Below are 18,844 nucleotides of genomic sequence, written 5' to 3'. Positions count from 1 at the left end.
GCTAGTTTGGGTGTAGGAGCACTCCATATGAGTGAAGTTGAACCTCGGTTGAGAAACACTGGGCATGTGTAGAGGTGCTCACAAGGGCTCAGTTGGGTTTTGCTGTGTTGGAGTGGAGGATCAGCTCTGACCGGTTTAGAAAGGAAGTTCTGAATGTTGATGCATGATACCTTCAGTTACAGGATGGAAGAAGAGAAAACAGTTGGAAAAAATGTTTTGCTCATTGCTTCTCTTGGATGTTTGAGTTTCATTGAGTTTGTCAGTAAAAGGCTATTTTCACATGCATCTGCTGAGGAAGGACTCCCCTCAATGTTGAATGCATGAACGTGAGGGTTAGTTTGGAAGCTAATTTTAGTGTAACAGCTTGGAAAGCAAGAGGAGACTTTACAGTGAAACCCTATTTGAGAGTTAGTTTTCAATCAAGAAACAACTAAAGTCAAATTAGAAGATGACTAGCTAACATGCCCTGATAGGCAAGTGGTTAAGGCAAGTGCTCTGTGTGCAGAAATGCACTACAAAGTCCTGGGTTCAAATCTGATGTTGAACCACCTTAGCTGGTTGATGGTCCCCATCTCAGAGAAATCTACTGCCAGGCCAAAATACTCCCCCCCCCTCCCAAAAAAAACCAAACACGAACCTCCCCGTAAGAAATCTGTTTTTCTCATATGGGACCTGTTTCACAAATCAATTATGAAATGATGTCAGGACACAGAAATATTTTTACACTTTTACTTCACATTTCAATGCCCTTTAAGATGAATGTCCAGTCATGATGACATTCAGACCTGCTGTGCAATTTCAACAGTCACGGTCATAGCGGTTATGTGGATGATACAATACTAACAGGAAGAACTTTCCTTATTGCAGGACAGAGAGGTATTATCTGGTGACGTAGGGTAAGTCTTGTTTTTCCAATGGAGTCACTTGTTATTAAACAGCAATATATTTTCAAATTATGCCAGTTCTGTTGAAAAAGCTCATCAATATTAGGAAGGCTTGTAGCAATATGGGCAAAAAACACTCCAATGCAAACATAATAGAAAACACAGGGAATAAAATTCAAGAGACGCTTAATAAATTAAAAACTGAAACACCATGCAATGGATGACACAAATCAAACACAAAAACAAAACAAGATTCTAGAAACTAACAGTTTAGACTACGTTCAGACAGTGTGTTTGGTACCCAAGCCTTAGCCCTTAAAGTCCCACCCTCTTAAGTTTTCACAGGATATTGTATAGAAGAATAAAAGCTATTGATAGATTCCAAAACGCCCATTAGCCAAAGCCTAGTAAGAGCAAACACATGCACTCATTTTTAAATTTTCATCCCACAAGAAATGGAAAATCCTGCTTAAATGCTCTTGTGGTCCCTTTTCTTTTTTTGTCGTCACTGCATACTGCCATGATTTCTGCCAGGGAGTAACATTCATCCATCGACTCAAACCAAATCTGGCCAGAATGTACAGTATAAACTCAGTGCTGTGATTGTGCATTCCCTTTGCATGAAGGGATAAGAGCCCATGGGGATGGTCTGAGGAGAAACGTAGATCCAGGCACAAACCGAGGTGGGATGGAGTAGAAGGAGATGACAAGTGGGTGCTACAGCCCCACAGCGTTCCCGTTCACTTGTATCCGAGGCTGTGTGGGGAGTGGGCTGCGGGGGGGTCCAGCAGGTGGAGGATAGGGGGCACGAGGAGCTTCAGCTGAGTTCCCCCTCACACTGATGTGCTCCCATCCTCCCTGACAAAAACAAATTAATGACTTAGACATTCATTACCTGTTTAGCACACACTACAGAGTACTCTTACACAGGTAAGGACATTTCAAGTGTTTATTAATGTACATACAATATATTGCTAACCTGCAGGTGTTGCTTATTATATGAGCCACTGCAGTTTATGGCTAACCAGCAACATTTTATCTGGACTATTTGATATCAACCCTGGTTATTGTATATTGTTTGTAATGTCAGTAAAGGTGACATGAAGAACAAAACTGACAAATTGATTTTACTGTCATGTATTGTCACTGTAGCCGAACACTGACACAGCTCATGCATTTGTTGATCTTATGAGTATTAGACCTCTCGAAAAGAAACCCCCAAGATATGAATTGAAGGAGATAGTTTTAATGAGAATGGACTTACCCCTATACCATAGTCCCAGTACTGGCCCTTGGGTTGCATGGGTCCCACTCCCAGCCTGTGGCAGACAGCGCCAGGGGTCTCAGCAGGAAAGCCTGGAACCCGTTCTGCTATGATCCACACCTGGAGAAGACAAGAACACTGAGCCGAACACACACAGCCATTCATGGTTTATAGTTCATAATCACACCCTGTAAAAAATTCAGCCAAATCTTATCATTGAAGGAAAAGTGTCACCATCTTCACTGTCCTGTAAATCCAATGGGTATGAGTTTCTAATGGCATTGGTAAATACAGTCTTTTAAAAAGTAACCTGGCCTCACTTTCTGTCAGCTCTAGGACAAAGTATGGCAGGTTGTAGTAATACTGACCTGGTCCAATGGTCCCACAGAAACCTTGGTGACATTGTTTGAGATGAGCTCCCAGGCAGAGCCCTGAGGGTAGCTGGGAGTGAGGCCCTGTCTGTACCACAGGTTACCTATAAAAAGAGTTTATTACAATTAACCCATTTTCTCCAGTTTTGAAGGTTTAAAAAGTTTTAAAAGTCACCGTTTTCATCCACAGCAAAGACTGAGGTCCTGCCCACAGACAGCTGTCTCAGGGTCTGCCTTGACGGAGAAGGGATATGGTACCAGCATTCGCCTGTGGGACAACAACATTTCTGGAGGTGGAGCTTTGTTTGGACCATCACTGGGTATTACTAGGCACTCGGTGCATGTGTTCAGACGATTCAACAAAGAACCTTAACTGGCCTTCCTACTGCATAAATTCTGACTCATTGTCTTAAGTGTCACATCTTCAGCTGACCTGCAGGGTTTTGTGGGGACACTGATCCTCTGTAGAACACAGCTCCATCCTTGGCAATGGCCCACACCTGATTTGCTCCACCGATGGAGATGGACTTAAAGGGCTGGTCTGTGCCTACATGGAGCCAGGAGGTGCCCTGTGAGAACAAACATACAGCTGTTAGAAAGAAGTGTTTTCAAGAACAATGTTTGCAGTGTAATTTGAATGCACACAAACTCTGCAAAGAAATGGTCAAATGAGTGATGACCCAGGAATCTAATCTGCTTGTTCTCTAGGGATTTGTTGGGTTTCTATGTAAAGTCTCTTGAGATGATTTAATGATTTTATTTTGCTGTCAGAAATCAATTTTCAGCACATTCCTCACCGCAGGGTTTTGGGGACTGACTCCCAGTCGACACAGGACATCTCCCTTGTCACTAAGGGCCCAGACAGGGACTTGCTCCATCCTGCTCTGGGCCAGACATGGCATCAGTGAGATGTCACTCAGTGGGATGGGTGGGACCTGCTGCCATGGACCTCTTAATGTGATCTTACACTTCCTGTATGAGGAACATGATTTTGTTTCTTTATAAAATTGTGAACAGCAAACCACAGAAATGTGAGTGTGTGTATTTGGTTACCTTGTCCATCTTCTGCGCCTAACAAAGTCTTTCATGGTTTTGTGGCCATGATAAGTCCTGTAGGACAGTGAAAAGTCACGTCACTGTCACGCCTCTTTCGTAGTGTTTATTTTTGTTGTGACCAGCATCCCGAACATGTTGTTACTTACACAGGGAAATCTGCAGCATACTGCCAGCCTTCTTTGTCTGTTCCTCCAGGGACATTGTAGTCCACGGCCCACTCCGACACCTGCAACACAGGTTGACGGTGAAGAATTGGCTGGCAACGAAACAAGAAGTGAAATGTGTGTTCAGGAGGAACTTTGAATCAACCTCCACCTACCCAGGACCACTCAGGAGAGGGCGGGTGTGTGTTGCCTTTGGTGCACTCCTTCAGTCCGCTCTCATCACTCCACATAGGGCGGTCTGTTGGAAGTCCCCTGGAGGTGGAGCAACAAAGACAGTTGATATGTTAGGACTAGTGTAAGGCAGCCTTTAAACAAGCAAGTCACTGTTTTCATAGCTGTAAAGATCCAAGTGTAAAAGTGTAGAAAATGAAATATTCCTACCTGTCTGTATATCCTGTCATAGGGTTCCATCTCTGATTCTCATACACGTGTACACTTCTGACATCAGTCTGCTGGTGCACCTGAACTGCACCTCCTGCAGTAAACACCGACATGGACAGAAACTTTTATGGAAGCAGAGAAAATTAATCATTTAGGTGCATATATGTCTCTACAGCTGCAACAGATGACAGAGTCTTGGACCATGCTCAAGCAGTTCCACTTCAAACTCCAAGCGGTTAGCCAGAAGACAGTGTGTTGATCCTCTCATGTGTTTGACAGCTAATTATTTGAAATCAAATGTAACAGAAATTTCATAACTGTAACTAATGTCTTTGCAGCTTACACTAACTTTTAGTACAGTATGCTGTCAATTGTAGATTGTGGAAAAAGCATTTTGTTTGTAAGTATAAAACAGGAGAAATTTCCATCTCTCAACAGTCAGACATTAATTTACACATGACAAACTGGTAATTAAAACAGACCCATAAAAGGTTCATACATATCGATATCAAGGTGACGAGACTAGGTGTATAAATTATAACTGAATTCTTTTCAAGCTGTGGGAAGTCTACAGGGGCAGGTTTACCCAGAGTGGGCTGTTGCCCATAGTGCCCACTGTGGACCCAGGCGGTGCCATCCCACCCGATGCCCCACACCAGCCCCAGACTGTTAGACTCTACACAGCGCAGGTGTCCCGGGACCTGGCGCCAGAACCTGCAGCGCCATAGAGCAGAAGCACCCAGCATTAGCCACATTTTAGCACATATGGAGGATAAAGCAGCACAAACAATAGTTACAACACATCCACCAGGCAGAGCAGTAGGTGAGCATGTTAGTGGCATGTTAACTGACAGCAGAATTAAGAGAGAATAAAGTAGATCAATGTCAAGATTACAAGAAAGAGAATGAAAAAGAAATATAACAAAGACACAGAGTCTAATCCTTGTTTCAGTCTCACATGAGGTCACAAGCCAGTGGGTTTGTAGGACCCTCCAGGGAGAAAGACGGCTCATGGATCATGATGTCTCCCTTTGAGGTGGTGGACCACAGGGCCTGTCTGGATGGGGAACTGGTGATTCCTCGACACTCACAGCAACAGTCAGACAACAGATTCAACTGGTGATGTGGAAAAGAGCCAGAAATAACAGGGGATGCGATCAGCAACAGGCTTCAGCAAAAAAAAATAAAACAACTGTCAAATCCAGACCATTGTTGTTACCCAGTCATTCATGTCTTTTTCAGTTTGTGCTGCCAGGACCAGAGGCCACCTTTGTTTGGTCCTTTGTGCTGTGTACACAGCAAAGGCATAGTGGCAGTCCCTGAGCACTGGAACCAACACTGTCACTTCATTTATAAACACTTGAAGAAACTGAAACACAGAATGAATAAAAAAAAAAAAAAAAAAAAAACTGTCACTAGTAGTTCATAACAATTAATGAGTTATCTCAATTGTTATGAGCTGAGCTGTCTATTAATTTGACCACAACTTAGCAGCAAAACCAACCTTTTTCTCATTGTACTGTGAGTAATAAACAAAGAAAATACTGTCCTTCCTGCCATCAGACTTGGTGGACTGCTCCAAAGCAACACCCACATCCATCCAGCGCTGAGGCTTCCAGTCCCTCCACCAGCGCAGCGAACCTTTACGCACCCACACCGACTGGAAAAGGAAACAGGAGGATGAGGCCACATATGTACACAGAGTCTTAGAAAATATAAAAAGAGAGGCAATGTAATGAATCTAAGAAAGGAGGTGTTAAAGGCAAGTGTCAAAATAAACCCAGTCTTGCACCATTTTTTTTTTCTTACATTGCTTCTCTCCAGTGGCTTCTTGCTGATCTCTTCTTTATGGTCCTGCTGCTGTTGCTTGCTCCAGGCTGCCGACTGAACTGGAGTCAGTGACAGAGAGCTGGTGAGAGGACCTGACAGACAGACATATAAGTCAAACATTTAGACAGACCAAGACTATAACAGAGATAACACACAGCAGCACGCCTATAAACACGTACGAAGCACAGACAGACACACATACGACATTCAAATAACATATAAAGATATAAACTGACATTCAATGTGACTATCATTACTTTTTTATTGATATTGTTTTTTAAAATGTGAGTCCACACATAAAGCTTAAAATCACTTCACTCCAGTTGGCAGTATACCTGTGGGACTAAGCCAGCTGATCTGAGAATTCACATCCACATCGCAGCCTCCACCAGAGATCCAGGCCCACACTGGTCCATCCTCTTCTCCAACACCCTGAGAGTTTTCCAGAGTCCCCAGTGTGTAGGTGGCAGCAGCAATGCCACTGCCCAATGAAGGCTCCACCATCTGTGCACTTCGCGCAGCTTCTGTCCCCTCCAGATCCACATTCATCCAGGGGACATCATGTCCTGCAGTCTCAGGGGTTGGAAGTATCAGGGCTGGGGGTGGTTCCTCGCCCTCCTCCTGTGGTACTTCTGTGATGGATGGTTGTAGCATGCAGGCTTTCTCACGGTCTGAGACCAGGCTGTTAATGAAGCTGTCGCTGGCAGGGATGAAGGGTTTGGGGGTATCCTGTTGGGAAGCTAAGGCAGAGTCCTCTGTTTCCTCGGGAGGTGTAGGTGTGTCGGCTCCCCCTAAAGGGACCACAGAAGATGCTTCTGCCTCCAGGACTGGGGTATTAGTAGTGCTGTTTTGGGGGTCAACAGGTCCCAACTCTGAATCTGAGTCAGTGCAGCTCAGAACAGAGCCTTGTGAGGCCTCAGCCAACTGGCCACTAAACTCACGGTCATCCCTGTTAACATGTAGACATTCATGTAGACAGAATGAAAAAACATATAGAAACATGTCAGTTTCATCAGAAAACGTCCATATGACACCATGCGGTACCTCAACGGTGTCACTCATTTACACAGACCTGGGTGGAATAATCTCTTTACTGCTGCCCCATTGTGCAGAAACAGGAATCCAGCCGTTCCCACTTGGTTCAGACGGGGTGACACCCATTCTGAAATACAGGCTGCGGTCCTCACCCACTGCCCACACCTGTCAGAAACAGAGGAGAAAACAATGTAGAAAAACAAAGTGACACAATGATCACACGCACACACCTGTTGTCACACGTATTTAGTGATTCATAAAAAGAATTCATAAGAAAGAAATGGGTTTGATAATGACAGCATAAATCCCTAATGAAAATAAAATTGGATCAAATAACTTTTGTTCAATCTTCACACCAGAGGCACTACTAGGACACAAACTGTTACTTTATAAGGCCATATACTGTAACACTGGCATCTGCCACCTCACACAATCTGTATCTGTAATTGCAGCTCTGAAATATGGACTATGATGATGACGGCATGCCCCACTTCTAATTAGGGAGTCTCCCATGTGTCAAGCCAGTAGGAATATGGTCTGGAGATATATAAGGCTGGGCCTGAGGTGCTACTGCTGGGACATTGGCTGGAAAGGCTGGTGGTACTCGTGTTACAGGGCAGCCACGGGGCAGGACTAGAGGCTAGAGGTAGAAGGGTAGAGGGAGGTGGGACAAGGGTGAGAGACACAAGAGGAGGAGGTGTGAGATATGGGTTTGCAGTGCTAGCAAAGTCCTCAGCAGTGAGACACAGAACGAAGCCTTTCTGCCCCGACCCCAGCCCTGATCTGGCTTGTCTTGAAACCGGATCCAAACACAGGGTAAAGTGAATCGGTCAGAGGGGAAGGAACTAGAGAAGCAGACAGGAGCTGAAGCTGGATACAGGTTGAAAGGACCAAAAAAGGCTGACGTAATAAAGTAAAATTTATATATTACTCAGCAAACATCAATAGTTTATCTAAGCATATATTGTTATATTCACATTAAATTAACTAATGTGATATTTTATTAAAATTACATCATTATTTGGACATTTTCTAAACTCTGGGTTAAGCGTTCAAGGGAAAGACAATCTAAAGCATTTGATCTGCATGGTGTGATGCAGAATCTCCTCACCTGGTCATTAAGTCCCACATCCACCATCAGCATCTCCCCTCCGATGCTGATCCAGCCGGAGCCACACGGGTTGTGAGAGTTCACGCCACGCCTGAACCACACCTTAACCGACACACAAACACAAAAAGACATGTTAGCACCACAGTGAACCACAGCTCGTCTGAGTACAGTACATGGGAAAAGCGTTGATCACCTTGTAGTCTTTAGTGACCACCCAGACCACACTGACTCCAACAGCCACATGAAGCGCTTCAACTTCATTTCCTGGTGATTCCACCTCTACCCATGATATGCCTGGTAGAAAACGCCATGTAAGTTTCCACATGATAAAACAGTTGGTGGTGTATTTGACTTGCTCATAGGACAAGATTAAATTTAAAGCTACTGCTCCAGATTCTTTTTACATATAGATCATAATGTGTTGAAAAGAAGAATTAAATGGAATTAAATTGAGATATAATGGTGAATTATTTGGGGGTAAAATTGTAAGAACACTGACTGCTGACCAGTTGGGCTGTCCAGGCTGAGGCCCATACGGACCAGCAGGTTTCCATCCCAGAGTAAAGCCCAGAGGAGATCTCCAGGACCAGCTGATAACTGAGCCACCTCCTTGGGCACTTCTACCTCTTCCCAGCTGGATCCCTCCGGGACCCGAGGGTGGATGCCCTCTCTGAACCACACCTTTAGGTGACGAACAGTAGTAAGTTTAGATTGAGTGGAATATGTTATAATCTGCTCTGTTTTATTTGTGTTATAAACATAAAAGGCCTAAAAGTTGACTGTGTAAATCATATGAAGTCATGCTGCCCCCTTGTGGCCAAAAACTAGAAGTGAACTGCACTAAAGTACCTGACTGATTTAAATTCGTTGCATTTGCCCTCACAAGAAGCTAAATCTTGGTATAACCAACACTGTGTTGTATTTGGAAATAAAGTTTCCATTATGTGTACATATAAATTAAGGACTCAACAGTACTATATGGACACACTGAGTGGAGACACACACACTAGGTTGAACAAGAGCAGGGTATAATGCATGCTGTATCAACTTTTCAGCTAATTTTACAATTTTTGTCAAGATTTAATACTTTCTGCAAATTCTCCCAGTGGAACATGTAATGTGTGTTTTTCTTTATAAGGGAAAAAGGGGGAAACCTGATCTGCAGGTGTACTTCACATGCTCCAGGTGTTGCTCCACTAGACTGACCTGCCCTTGTTGGGACACGCCCCACAGGAAGGGATACCTTCCAGACTGGTCACTCATTTCCCAACCACCACAGCTGATGTCGCAGAGCGGCAGGGGAGGTTTCCTGGGACTGTCTAAGGGGATCTGCACAAAGACAATAACTTGGTTTGAATCTCAGTCTTACCATCTGTACATCCTCTCTTCACTGACAGCATTGGACAGAGACACTCATATGATCTTACAGATATATAATAATGACCAAACCTTCGCCCAGGTTCCTTGAGCGATGTATCTTCTGTAGCGGATCCAGCGCCTACGACGAACACAGGAGTTCCACTTCTTGTCCGGTGAGAAATTGGCCGGAAAGTCAACAGCGTACTCCCAGCCCTGAAGAGAGAGAACTGTTACCATTCATCAATAAAAATGAGAAAAAGAAAAAAGAAAGACAGCTAGAAATAAAGAGGTGTGGAATTTTTTCATGAGGCTATGGGTTCTTTCTCACCCCAGTCTGGCTGGGTTCTCCTCCACAGCTCTGGTCCACATACCAGTCTCCTTCCCACTCCCAGCTGCGAGAGGGCAACTGGAAGCTGTGTAGTGGTTGGGGAGTCATCCCTGTCACGTCGCTCCAGGGCCAGCGGTCGGTGGGCAGCAGCGTGTCAGTGAAGCCGTCCACTGGGTTCCACCTCTGAAAACACACACATACACCACTTACACATTAATGACAAACACCTGTCTATGTTATCAGTGTAGCAGTGTAAAGGTTGGGCTGACCTGGTTTTCATAGGTCTCCTCCCGGTAGCGGATGGGGGCCTCGCTGGGCATCATGTTGAGGTAAATATGGTGGTCACAGCCAATGCCCCAGCAGCGCCCCTTTCCCGCAGTGACACGCTTCAGCTCTAGCAGCGTGTCGTCTGCACGCTCCCATCGCTGGCCGGCTGTGGAAAGGCTGTACACCCTGCCGTACACATCCACGGCCCACAGCAACGTGATGGGCATGATGGCACCTGAACAAACAAAGCACTCATCCATCCAAGTTGTACTTTTTAAACTCACCCTTACTGATAAATTGCTAAATTCACAGATTAGCTGGCTTTGTCCCATTTTGAAGAAGTATGGCCATAATAAAGTATGCCTTTACATTTAGACTCATTCTTGACTGACTGTGTTTCCCAAACTCAAAATTGTCAGTAGTTGCTGTATTCTTAAAGATTATTTAGATTTTATTCTCAAACTTTTGACGTCCATTCTGACACTACAGTGTGCCAAATATGTGCCAGTCTTACATTTAGCCTTAAAGTGTTCTGTCTGGGTAGGGGAAACTAATTTCTACCCATAAAAAACCTATTTGTGTGTTAAAGTCTTTCAATACAAACATGCTACTAAATAAACACAAAAATAAAAGATTAATAAAATCACATATTTCTTCGTTTAACTGCTTCTTCTTAAAATCGTTTACTATTACTATTCAAAAACGTTGGTTTGGTTTTAATTTGAAATGTACGACCGGAAGTCTTTTTTTTTTTTTTTTTTTTTGTGGCTGGTTATTTTGGCACTCACTTTGCAGACTGATACTAATCCTCTACAATATTGACTGTATGCCTCAGCTAACCACTCACATAGGGCTTTATTCGACTCTAATAAGAAACGTGCATTTATTTGACTTTATCTCGCCCTAAGTTTGAACTTCATTATTGAAGTCACACTGAACCAATGGCTGCAGCAAGGACGAGGAGTAAATCGAGCCTCTCGCATTACATATGGGTTTGTAAGGCTGCAGCTTTCTGGAATAAACTTACAAGGCCTGCAGTGGCGCTTTACGCGCACACTCACGCGCTCACACACGCACTCACACGCACGCTACATTGAATCCAGGATCAGAAACACTATTTGCACAGGCAGCAGTCTAACCTGAACGCTGGTATCCGATCCGCGGTTGTCAAGGGAATATCAACAGACGCGTCATGACATCAGGGGCCACAGCCGAGGCCGACCGTCCCCGAGGGCCATGCTAGGACAGATGTAAAGTGCATGTCCAATAAGAAGAGAAACAATCAGGTGGCCGTGCGTGCTATGCAGCGCACAGATAGCTGATATGCCGCAAAGTCGGCTCTAAGCTGTTTACATGCTCAGGGCGCACGCAGCCGTCAGATACCTTCTCCCACATTTCCACTTACAGCGTTTACTTACATCTGCGGCTCGGTCATGTGCAGCAGCGGAAAAGTAAAGTCATTCATGTACATGTCCCCACAGTCTTTGTCAATTCACATTCTGGACCAGAGGAATGCTCCGTCCAACTCCGCGTCCACAACAGGAAATGGATGAAATGCAACTCTGATTGGTCGAGACTCGACAGGCGTGTGGGAACTCGTTCTCCTATTGGTCCAACACTGAGGCTGCTGATATTTTTTTCTGCTGCTGATTGACGCGCATATTTCAATAATTTATCCAGCCTCGGATTAATTATTGAAGCGCACGGTTTGACTTAATTATTTGGAATATTTTAATCCCAAATTACGATAAAAAAACAAAATGTATCCTTTGTCCCCGCTTATGTCCAGAGCTAATAGGATAAGACAGTGACGTACTCAGACCCCATTCACTCTTTGCACGCTGTTGTGTTGTGGATTTAATTTCCATTTGAGAAATTTGCACATGCATGTCTTTGCTCATCAAGCGACTGTTAATTTTTCAAGTCATAAACTTAAGTTTTCAGACTCTTAATTCACATGAATGAAAGGTGACCCCATGTCCAGAGCTAAGTATGGTTTCCTCGCAGCTGCATGACAAACCTCCTGTTCCTCAAACATGCAGCGAGAACTGAACCACAGAGAACGGTGCGCCTTCCTCAAACATGTCCAATCAGTTCAGCTGGCCACAGGTGGACACCAATCAAGCTCTAGACGCAGCTGCAGCCAGTTGATCAGAAATGATGAACCTAAGGAGCACCGTGTGTCAGTGGGAGCTTTGAGCGTTAATATATATTTCCAATAATAATAATAAAATAGAAAAATATGAATATATAGGGTTGTACTGAGTGGACAGAAATGGCAAATGCATTTTTCCTATAAATAAATAAATATGTTCATCCTATAAAGTCACAGGGTAAACAGGTCTGCCCTCTACACATGGGGACAACTGTAGCTCTGTCACAGTGAAGTAACAACCCGATTCAGTAAAATGAGTTTGCAGTGGCTGTAAACCGTGTGTGTTTGGCTCCGCAGTGCTCTGCATTCAACAGTGGCACCGCCGCTTTGCATTTTCGTGCACTGTCGCTTTAAGAAGCTTTTCATTGCGCAGAGGCGCTACAGCAGCTCATCACATGATTCTTCTCTTGTGACAATCCAGACAGAGGAAAAGCCTTTCTGACTTCCAGCTGAGTTAAAAGGTGCTGCGATGACAGATCAGTGTTGTTCTGGCACCAGAGGACCAACTGCTGAGAGGGAGATGGAGTTAAGTTAACCATTACCAGCCTGACTCCGACCATTCCCGTGTCTGAAGTGGGGAATAAGATTTGGAGTTGTTGCGCCGTCGGGGACAAAGTGCGCATGGAGAGGAACGAACTTTCATTTTTGCGCAGCGTGTTTTCTTTGTTTTTTCGTCACTGTGTTTCAAACCAGCGTCGTACTGCTTTTTCTGACAACACACGCCAAGTAGCCTGAGTTTCGTTTTGACCCTTCGTGTTGCTGAAGAATTAAGTTGCGGTCAGAGGACGACACAACTTGGGGCGCATTACGTCGGCTGAGATGGTGGACAGCAAACCTCTTCTTCAGGACAGACCTCCTGCCTACAACGCCGTCCCAGGGGCTTATGAGTACGGCCCGCAGCAGCATCGCTATGGAGCCATCCCCCCTGCGGCCCCGCCGCCCTACCCGTACCCCGACGGCCAAGGTGTGTAGTTCCGTTTATGTCGCACACTCACATTTCCACACATTAACCAAAGTAAAGTGTCCCGACAGGAAGAGAGCTCTCACTCCTGCACACTTCCTTCTTCGTTTAAGGCTTTTAGGTCTCTGTGTTGTGGCTCGGTGTCTGTCATTTTGCCTCAAGAGGTAAATTTGGAACCGCTTTAAATCATAAAATGAAAGAAATGAGTTTCGTTATCAGGACCAATGTCGCGCATGCGCAGTATAGCATGTATTATATTGTCCAGTTTCTGCATAAACAAAACAATATGCGTCCTTTTAAGGCTGCGTTAAATAAGTGCTCAAATAAAAAGAATCATCTTTCTGATCAGATGATTTCCAGTGTCAGGAACTGATCTCCTCTGCGGGCCTAAGTTCTGGCACTGTGCTTTGCAGCACCGTTTACAGCACAGATACAGTCTCTGTATGTGAAGGATGCAGGCATCATCAGACTGTGACTGTATGACTGCTCTAATTATTCTTAAGTGAAATATCTGTTGCTGCAACTGGAAAAGGAGGTGAGATTCTAGCCATGTTAGATATACACAGTGATGCTGTGCTGCCTCCTCACTGCTGGACTCCTTATCAGACAACAGTTATCATTAAACACTTGAGGAAATACACACATGGTGTCAGGGTTTAGTGTTTCACACATATCATTGCAGCTGTTTCCAAGAAGTCCGTCCGACCCGAGAGTGTCAGGGAACTGAACCAGTTCCTCATCCTGCAGTAGCCTGTCGTAACCTGTTCTTCAACTCTTTACAACTCTGGTATCAGAGATGTCTTTCACACCTCTGAACTCTTAAGGCATGATTGATGATTGAACATAACTTGCATTGATTCACTTAGATGCTGCGTGAGATACATGTCGCACGTCACCATCTTCGCTGCAGCAGTGTGGTCATGGTGGCCACTTCAAACAGGAGGAAACCTCAGACTTTTGTGCTACTTTATGATGCTCTAATTGAAAAAATGCCAAACCAAGCAACAAGGAGTCTTTAACTTATTACAGTATGTAGGTTGATCATTGTCTTAAGCTAACATAAACATGGGACTCTAGGAGTCACTGTGTTAAGTAGTCTTTGAAACTGTTTCATGGTGCTACCAGGGGTATAATTTCATGGTACTGTCAAAAGGAATTCATATTCCATGTCTGCAGTTAATCATCTAAATCTTCCTCCAGATGTTCACTGAAGACCTACATCTGTATCAGTGTCACCCCAACAATGCAGCTTCTCCCACTAAACACAGTGAACAGGATTTTAGTCAAAGTATCAACAAATCCAGCTGCAGATTCAGTCGCAGCTCTGCAGCGCAGACCGACACGGTCACAACACCTGTAACCATGGTAACTTTACACAACAAAGATGGCAACAGATTTAGGCTCAAAATGTTTGTATATCTAAAATGAAGGGAAAATTGGAATAAAGCTACACTGAAATATTTCTTTTTTTTTAAAAACAAATATCAAACAACCAAATTCAAACTAAAACTAAATCAAAATGATTTGCCAAAATGACCACTGGCAGGAACAAGATATACTATGACATAGTATCTCATGACAACATGTTTAGAAGTATCATAGGGTGGGCTAGGCTGATTGTGCGAACCTGAATAAATGGGAGCTGAATACATGAAGTAGGCCTGTATTTCAAAAAAGAATGTGACAATATATAACATGGTTTTTACATACAGGATCTGATTTTCATTCTAAGACTGATTCTATATTAGTTCATACTCAGCTTGAATTCAGCTTGACTTTAAAATAGCAAACTTGCACTTCAAAATAAGTGTCACTCTTTTTTTCCTCTTGTGTCCCTTGTGTTCTGTTCTGATTGTGAATATGTGTCACTGTTGAGTGTGCAGGGTCACACATCACGTTCATACTGACATGCCCTTCATTTGAACTGAATTACACTTACAATTACAATGTGGTGTGGTCATTTTTCTATTCTAAAAAAAGTAAGTGTTTAGAGTAACTGTCCAAAGTAACAGGTGTCATATTCCCCTGTCATCCACAGGTTACCCATCAGCCCAAATGGGCCCTGCTGTATCCCAGCAGCCCTACACTGGGACTTACACCATAATCCAACCCTCTGTAGTGGTGGTGGGAGGCTGCCCAGCCTGCAGGTGAGGACAGACACATCTGCCTTGTTTTACAGTGTATCATGGAGAGATATAATGATCTTAGGATTTTTAATTGTCCCACATATGTCAGAAAACTGATTAACATACACAGTTATAGTTGCAAGAATGATGAGACTAAGTGACATGAGGAACTACTGACAGCTCACTGATGACCATGGCAGAGAGGATTCTTGATTAGCATGTGGTTAAAGACGAGAGTCCCATGCTCATGACTAACCCGGTTTGATGCTGAGGTCAACAGTTTCTGTCTCTGTGCATTTTTAGTGTCTATGTGTAATTTCAGTGACCCTGGTTGCATGTTGTCAGGCCTACACTGTGACCAAATGTTGAGCGGATCTGACATTCAGTTTTGAAAGCTTTAACATTGGTTTCACTGTGCCTGAGTCAACATCCTGTCAGTCAGATACTTTCAGCATCAAACATGTGACAGGACTGGTGAGGCCACATGAGACTAAAGGTTACAATTCACAGGCTCACAAAATTGAAATCGGATACACTCCTGTCTACTGGTTGAATTTGAATAATGAAATGTACTCTATTCCAGGAACATAAGGACCTATGTTAGCTTTTGATTTTGCATTGTGTTAATTTATTATCACAAGGTGAATAAATCCCTTGCAAGCAAAGGTCTGGTAACATTGGTAGAGCTAGTGGTAACTTTTATGACTGACAGTCTGTTACATGATGAATAATTATATATACAAGTTAAAGAAATATATAATTATATAAAGAAAGAGGAACATCTGTCTTACGTAAGATTGGTCTTCAATGACCCAACTTGATAGTTAGCTAAAGCTGCAGTGAAGGCTTGGGGTATGTTCTGTTAATGCTGAATGAAAATAACCTTTAAAAAAAAAAAAAAAAAAAAAGAACACTTATAAATAGCTGCATCCCAGCACTGTCATTACAGTAATAATTGTTACTGTAAGCATGACCCACATTCACATCCATTATTCTTTTTCATTATCTGCCTGTTAAATGACTGTTTTCTCTACAAAGCACTTTTTATCAACCCTATACCTATGAAAGTACCCTAACACTTTGTGATAACAATAAGCACACACCCCAGTTTGATGTCTGCATCAACTGTATGTCAAACACTGATGAAAGCTGAAAAAGCCGGTACGGTTTTAATCAGTCACATGCCTGGACAAATTATTTCTACAGGTCCCCCCACCAGTGTACAGATAAGTTGTGCAAATGCCGACACCTACAACATGGCAGAGCAACACGCAGTTTGTTGTTGTGCCAAGTTAGACCAGACACACACACAGTTTCAGTCCAAATGCTATTTAAGCAAAAGTTGTTTTAGGAGCTAGAATATTAATTGGGGTTAAACCCAGTTCATCATTGCAGCTAAATCTAATATTATAAGTGCAGTTAAAGTTGTTTATCAAGAAGGTCATTTCCATGTACTCAACCCCTACAGTAATCTTTAATACCATGCCTTTCATAGCATTGCCAGTAAGTGTTCTCCAAATTTCCTGTCTCTGTGGGCTCTGGGGTTGATACTTTGCATTTGTTGATTCCTTCTCAGAGCCTCCAGTATATTTATGGGTCACATCGATCAGCAGGGCACAGTCATGAGACCATGTTTGGCACCCTTCAAAACAAGCTGCTTTATGTTCTGATGATTTCTTTTTGAAAGGAAAAGAAGAAGAACGTATCTGTCACATGAGGCAAAACCTCCTGGCTTGTTCTTTTGTTACTTGCTATGGGAACATAGACAAATATCTGACTCCTTTATCTCATCAGTGCTTTGCTTCTGATTTAATAATTAATGAATACTTGTTAAGATATTTTGTTTCCTGGCTGTGGCTGTTGAAAAACATGTTACACATTTAAGCTTTGGCTGATTTTGTACAGGACAAGGAAATACTTGTCCTCAAATTCAACTTTTCCTTTTCTTAGAATGAGGTTACACAAACAAATCACGTCACTGTCAGGACATGGTTCAGATTGGAGATAACTGAGATGTGGTGCAGATAAGCACACAGTAAACTGCATTATGCTTTACTGCTCAGACCTCAGTCACTTTTGAAGATCGCCTAATGGAGATGTAACTGGTCTTTGGTAGACTTCTTTATAATGGTCAGGGGCATAACCTTAAAAATAATTAATTTTCTAATAGTTTAATGCTTTCTCCTATGTGTGTGCATGTGTTTGTTGCAGAGTTGGTGTCCTAGAGGATGATTTCACTTGCCTGGGGATCCTGTGTGCCATCTTCTTCTTCCCCCTGGGCATCCTCTTCTGCTTCGCACTGCGTCAGAGAAGGTGTCCCAACTGTGGTGCCACGTTCGGCTAAAGGGACCAACCCACAGCTCACACGCTCGCTTGTGTTCACATACACCAATAACACACATAATTCAGCATTTTTGTCTTTTACTGTTATTTTCTCTTAATATTGCACCTTGCCGTTGCCATTATGTTATGTACAACAAATGATCAATCTGTTATGAGGAATTATGAGATTTTTTTTATTAGCGGCACGTGTAGAAATCTATTTTGATCTGCTAGTTAAGGATATATTCTGTAAGTGTCCAGCTATTGTCAGTGCCTTCAGTACATGCTAAGTGATCTGTCATTATTTCTTAGATTCATTAATTTGTAGCTCAGTCATGTAAAGATCTGAGTAAATTCCTTCATGTGATGTCAGAATCAACCAGGGCATGTAGTTTTTTTTTTTTGTTTTTTTTTTTGTGTTTGCTGGCTCACTGCATAAATATTAGTTGACCGTGTGCTTAGTGATTTAGGAACAGCATCAATGTAGATGTATTGGCTTTATCATGAAATGCAGGCTTTTTTTTTTTTTTTTTTGAAATGTCCTTATGTTGTCCTTCAAAAAGATGTGTAAAGATCCTTGGACATGAGCTGTCCCAGTTGAAGCAATGGACTTTTGTCTGACAGAAAGCCTGCAGCACATTGTCTGTTTTTGATATTATTTTTTGGGGCCATATTTGCACTGACCGTTTGTTTGAGAATTACTTGCTGGGTTGTGTTTTTCCAGGGCCAATGCAGATCTCAGGTACATACAATCTGAAATGCCCTTAACTTTACAACCCAAGTCACTGTTTGATTTTGGACTTTTATCCAACTCTTGGAACTCTTGTGCTGAAGTGTGAATATATCACTTCAAGGAAGCATGCTGAGAGCAACCGCTGAAGAAATCTCTCAATGTGTATAATCTCTGGATTTTTATCTTAGTACTTTACTCTGTGACAAGTCACCCTTTCCCATTCCTCCCAGCCAGACAATCAATCAAGAATGTCTATGTCCCTGTGTCCACATTATGTCCATGTCTGTCTTCCATCACATCAACATATTATATAAGAAGAAAGAGATAACTGGGTGGGAGTAAATAGACAAAAAGAACCCTCTTGCTTAAGGAAACACACTACGCACGCTGTTGTGATTGAGGTTCTTACTTTTTATATATGAGTTACTGTAATTAAAACGAATGGCACTTAAGTTTTTGACTGCTTGTTTGATCTGATTTTTAGCTCAGCCCTTGTA

At 43.0% G+C, this 18,844-nt stretch overlaps 2 protein-coding genes and 1 long non-coding RNA gene across 5 annotated transcripts; 2 read left to right on the top strand and 1 right to left on the bottom strand.

Annotated features, from left to right (window-relative positions):
• Positions 1-715: 715 nt before the first annotated feature.
• On the bottom strand, positions 716-12,453 carry tecpr1b (tectonin beta-propeller repeat containing 1b). Of its 3 annotated transcripts, none has more exons than XM_026326193.2 (26): positions 11,456-12,453; positions 11,190-11,289; positions 10,053-10,285; positions 9,784-9,966; positions 9,546-9,668; positions 9,303-9,425; positions 8,603-8,777; positions 8,290-8,390; positions 8,097-8,198; positions 7,023-7,150; positions 6,286-6,899; positions 5,930-6,042; positions 5,625-5,780; positions 5,340-5,489; positions 5,079-5,236; positions 4,707-4,834; positions 4,121-4,214; positions 3,895-3,991; positions 3,722-3,801; positions 3,573-3,629; positions 3,317-3,491; positions 2,953-3,088; positions 2,695-2,787; positions 2,517-2,623; positions 2,149-2,268; positions 716-1,742 (listed from the first exon to the last, which is right to left on the bottom strand). In XM_026326193.2, the coding sequence occupies exons 3-26, from the start codon at positions 10,275-10,277 to the stop codon at positions 1,602-1,604; spliced, it is 3,579 nt and encodes a 1,192-aa protein (XP_026181978.1). In that variant the 5' UTR covers positions 10,278-10,285; positions 11,190-11,289; positions 11,456-12,453; the 3' UTR covers positions 716-1,601. The 3 variants fall into 3 exon arrangements, with proteins under 3 accessions (XP_026181978.1, XP_026181977.1, XP_026181979.1); XM_026326192.2 differs by having other exon boundaries at positions 11,469-12,453; XM_026326194.2 differs by lacking the exon at positions 11,190-11,289 and having other exon boundaries at positions 11,469-12,453.
• Positions 8,198-9,367, top strand: LOC113141652 (uncharacterized). Its single transcript, XR_003296768.2, has 3 exons — positions 8,198-8,407; positions 8,587-8,796; positions 9,235-9,367. It is a non-coding gene; the product is annotated as an uncharacterized LOC113141652 (long non-coding RNA).
• A 157-nt stretch (positions 12,454-12,610) lies between the features above and the next one.
• bri3 (brain protein I3) lies at positions 12,611-18,799 on the top strand. Its single transcript, XM_026326196.1, has 3 exons — positions 12,611-13,169; positions 15,205-15,313; positions 17,504-18,799. Exons 1-3 carry the CDS (start codon positions 13,025-13,027, stop codon positions 17,634-17,636), a joined length of 387 nt encoding a protein of 128 aa, XP_026181981.1. The 5' UTR covers positions 12,611-13,024; the 3' UTR covers positions 17,637-18,799.
• The last annotated feature ends 45 nt before the right edge of the window (positions 18,800-18,844 follow it).

The sequence above is a fragment of the Mastacembelus armatus genome, chromosome 8 (genome assembly GCF_900324485.2).
Source record: "Mastacembelus armatus chromosome 8, fMasArm1.2, whole genome shotgun sequence".
NCBI classification, from domain to species: Eukaryota; Metazoa; Chordata; class Actinopteri; order Synbranchiformes; family Mastacembelidae; genus Mastacembelus; species Mastacembelus armatus.
This window is presented reverse-complemented; position numbering and strand designations above follow the sequence as displayed.